The sequence below is a fragment of the Propithecus coquereli genome, unplaced genomic scaffold (genome assembly GCF_000956105.1).
Source record: "Propithecus coquereli isolate 6110/MARCELLA unplaced genomic scaffold, Pcoq_1.0 Scaffold108, whole genome shotgun sequence".
Classification (NCBI taxonomy): Eukaryota; Metazoa; Chordata; class Mammalia; order Primates; family Indriidae; genus Propithecus; species Propithecus coquereli.
In genome coordinates this window covers 2,088,580-2,092,387 of record NW_012134747.1, presented here as the reverse complement: position 1 = coordinate 2,092,387, position 3,808 = coordinate 2,088,580, and the positions used below count along the sequence as shown (strand labels likewise).

Here is a 3,808-nt window from a genome sequence, read left to right as displayed (position 1 = left end):
GGGTGCAGCAAGAGGATCACGGAAGCCTTTCCACACTGCACCAGTACTTGTGGCTTCCTTTATAAGGCTTCGGTCCTCCAGTGAGGGTACCGAAGCTGCAAGGAAAGTCATGTCCTCCTCCTCCTTTTCTCCCCCTCCGTAAAGAAATCAGCATTTCCTGTGTTTGCATCAGCTTCTCTGTAAATGTTAAACAAGGAATTTGGCGGCCTGTAATTTAGATGGTGACAGAGCTTTCAGGCTTCCAGGATTGGCTGGAAAGTAAACTTGATAATTATTTTAGTTAGATTGGCAGTCAAGGTGGAAAACAGAGATCATTTGTTGGTGAATATGATGCGTGCCAGTCCAGGGTGGCCCTGAAGATACAGTAGCCTAACTTAGCACACAGTCACTGATTAAGAAGCTGAACAGGAATCAATTTTGAGGGCAGAGATCCTGAAGGACATGACAGGCATTCACATGGTACTGTAGGATGGAGGCGGCGGGGGCGGCGGCGGCGGGGGCGGCGGCTGCGGCGGCGGGTACTGTGGTACCGGAGGCTGACGGTACCAGTGTGGATTCCAAGTGATCATAACAGGTACGTAGAGTGATCTTCCTTGTCCATCTCGTCCCACGGGGTACCAGGCGAATCCTACTGGGTAGGTCGGGTACGTGGTGTACGTGGGATATGTCTGGTATCCAGGTACTTGAGGTACATATTCAGTGTAAGTTGCCAGGTGAGCTTGGTCTTCTAGATTTGGAATAGATAGACGAGGATACTGATTCTGGATAGTGAAATTGTTTGGAGCTCTGCAATCATAAGAAACTTGCAGTTTCCACCCCCTCTTCACTTGGAGAACCTGTGCTCCATTAGGTGCAATCGTTGGAGTAATTAGGCCATCTTTTACATTTCTTGCCACGAAATCTCGAAGAGCTGCCATTTCGGGTTCAGACAGTGAGTACACGTGTCCACTAGGAATGCTGTGTGCTCCAGGTATCATTTCTATGTTAGGGTCAACCAGGCGGTGATCTGGGTAGACGTGCTCATCTACTGGAGTGTACACATTCTGGACATAGTAATACCTCACCGGTTGGTAAACTCTGTATCCATCTACTGGATAGTAAAGTGAGGGCTGTGGTGTTGGCGGTGGCAGGGACGGAGGTATTGGAGAATACATCTGGCAGTGGTAGCGGCAATATTCGGAATCAAAGACAATAGATCGAGTGCTCCATGTGATGTTGGGGTCATGTGTGCTCAGCCAGCGAACCCCTAGGACGATGGGGAAGAACGGAGACTGAGTCACATCAAATGAGATCACCTCACGGTGATCTGCCAGGTCAACTATCAGGTCGTGGGTTTCGTGGACAACTGGGCCCGATGCTATGGGGCGCCCATCAATTGCTTCCACAAGTATTGGCCAGTCCTTGATTCTTATAGGAATTCCATTTTGAGCGACGTATTCGTGATCAATGAAGTTGCCAGAAGCACCAGAATCAATCATGGCTCGGACAAACAGGGTGTGTCTGCCTGGAAGATGAATCTGGAGCATCACTTGCAAGTGTGGGGATGAAACAGCATCATCTTGTGGGGACCTTATTATTTCTGGCCCGGTCGCTGAAGGTCCCTCTACAGCGGGGCCGGGGAGTTTCCCGCCGGCGAAGATTTTGAGGCCTTGGCAGGACAGCTGTCGGCGTAGTGACCTCCTGTTCCGCAGTAGAGGCACAGGTTCAGCTTTCTGCGTCGTTCTTTTTCTTCCTGGGTCAGGCGCATGCGGGCACCTCCCACAGGCTCAGTGGGATCGACCTGGTGGTGGCCTGGAGGGTGCTGCAGCACCAGCGCCCGGGGCGGGGAGCGCGGCTTGCGAGCGGCAGCGGCAGCGGCAGCGGCCCTGGCCAGCCTTCTCTCAATGTGAATGCACTGGCCGATCAGCGCGGACAGCGTCTTGGGGACCTCGAGGTGGGAGAGCTCCTCCTGAATGCGGTCGTTGAGGCCCTCGTGGAACTGGTCAATCAGCGCAGGCTCGTTCCAATCCAGGTCCTGGGCAATCATCTGGAAAGCGTTGGAGTAGTCGACCACAGACCCCATGCCTTGGCGCAGACGTCTGATCTTGCGTTTGGCAGCCTCTCGCCTCTGAGGGTCTTCGAAGACATGCTTCATCTCCATCATGAAGGCTGGGTAGTTGTGCATCAGGTAGTGGGATCGTTCCAGCTTGGCTGAGGCCCAGCGGGCAGCACGGCCGGTCATCATGCTTGTCACGAAGCAGACGCGGACACGATCAATTGAGAAATCTCTAGTACTCTTTTCCATGAAGATCTGGCACTGGGTCATAAAAGGAGCGAGCATGTCTGGGTTGCCATCGAACTTCTCAGGAAGGTCTTCTGGGCACTCTTCGTCGATCGGAGGGGGTGGGGCAGCAGCAGCTGCAGCTCCACGGAGCTCGAGGTCATCATCCTCATCCTCAGGGGTGGGCTCCACTTCCACCTGCTCGCGAAGGGTGGTGTTCTCCTCTGTGAGCTTCTGCACCTGGCTCTGCAGGTTGTTGTTCTCTTCGGACTGCCTGATGACCTTCTCTCTTAAGTTGTTGATCTCTTCAGAGAGCTCATCCCTCCTGCGTTCGGTCATGTTGGGCACGCAGGGGCTCTTATGGCCGCTGTGCTTGTCGTTGTTGTTGTTGTTGTGGGGGGGAGGGGGAGGAGGAGGAGGTGGGCAGTCGGCGGGACCCATGATGATGATTGGAGTGGGAGGAGACCTCCCAGCTGCAACTTCACTTCTTTGGGGATGGAGGCCTGGATCCTGGCCCCCTCTTGCACCCCTTCTTCTCTTTGTTTTCAAAACCCGTTTATTTCTGCAAATGAAGATAAATGAATATATTCAATATATCTAATCAAAGCAGCACAATGCAGACAAAAAAGATTTAATATTTAAATCATTTCCTTGCTCTACTTGCTTACATTAATAATTAATGAACAAAGTAAACAAACCCTCAGAATTAAAGAGAAAGAAGTTTTCAGTCAGGATACTAGATAACAAAAAGCACACTACTTTTTGATGTCCAAAATGACCTTTCCTTCTCAAAAGCCACCTGTTCATTATGATTCAACAACACATAAACTTTATCAATAGTATGCTTACCTTTACAGACTATAAAAGAATGTTAAGACCCTCCAAACAAGTAGTTTTGTACACAAGGAACGAAGCAAGAAACTTTCAAGGCAAACGGATACCAAATAAATTATGCAAATTAAAGCCAAAATAATAACCTGTTATCAGAGAAGTTAGGCAAAAAATAGCTAATATTCAAACCAATAGGGAACCGCATAAAAAGAAGGCAATATTGAAATCACAATGCCTGTGTTCAACATCCCTGGGGAGGGGACGCACCAGCCAACTGCCATGACCCTGGTCCACCTCTACAGAGAGGATAACTGATTAACAAATCAAAACCACCACCACCACCACCACAAAAGCCACAGCACTGTCTAAATTACCTTTCTGACCATAACACTGAACAGCAACAGGTATGTGTCTGTTTCCTCCTCATTATGTAGTCATTCAAGAAATATTAATTGATACTTCCTAAGAAGGGCTAGGCTATAAATGGGACATTCAAAGAAGCCCAATAATAGTATACCTCAAACTTATTATGAGGATTTAATTAAATAATGCAGGTAAATCATATAGTATCTAATAACTGTTAGCTAATATTAATAAAGTTATTAATTAGAAAATAGAAAGGTAACTTTCTGTGTAAAGAGACAGATTAAAACAGGGAGGGGCTGCAACTATAGCAACATGGGCATAAAGATATACATATATCACATTATATATACA

At 48.5% G+C, this 3,808-nt stretch overlaps 1 protein-coding gene across 1 annotated transcript; it reads right to left on the bottom strand.

Annotated features, from left to right (window-relative positions):
• Positions 1 to 452: 452 nt before the first annotated feature.
• On the bottom strand, positions 453 to 2,792 carry PEG10 (paternally expressed 10). Its single transcript, XM_012647902.1, is given in 2 exon segments — positions 453 to 1,630; positions 1,633 to 2,792. Coding segments are annotated over 2 exon segments (2,247 nt in total). The 5' UTR covers positions 2,702 to 2,792.
• Between the last annotated feature and the right edge of the window lie 1,016 nt (positions 2,793 to 3,808).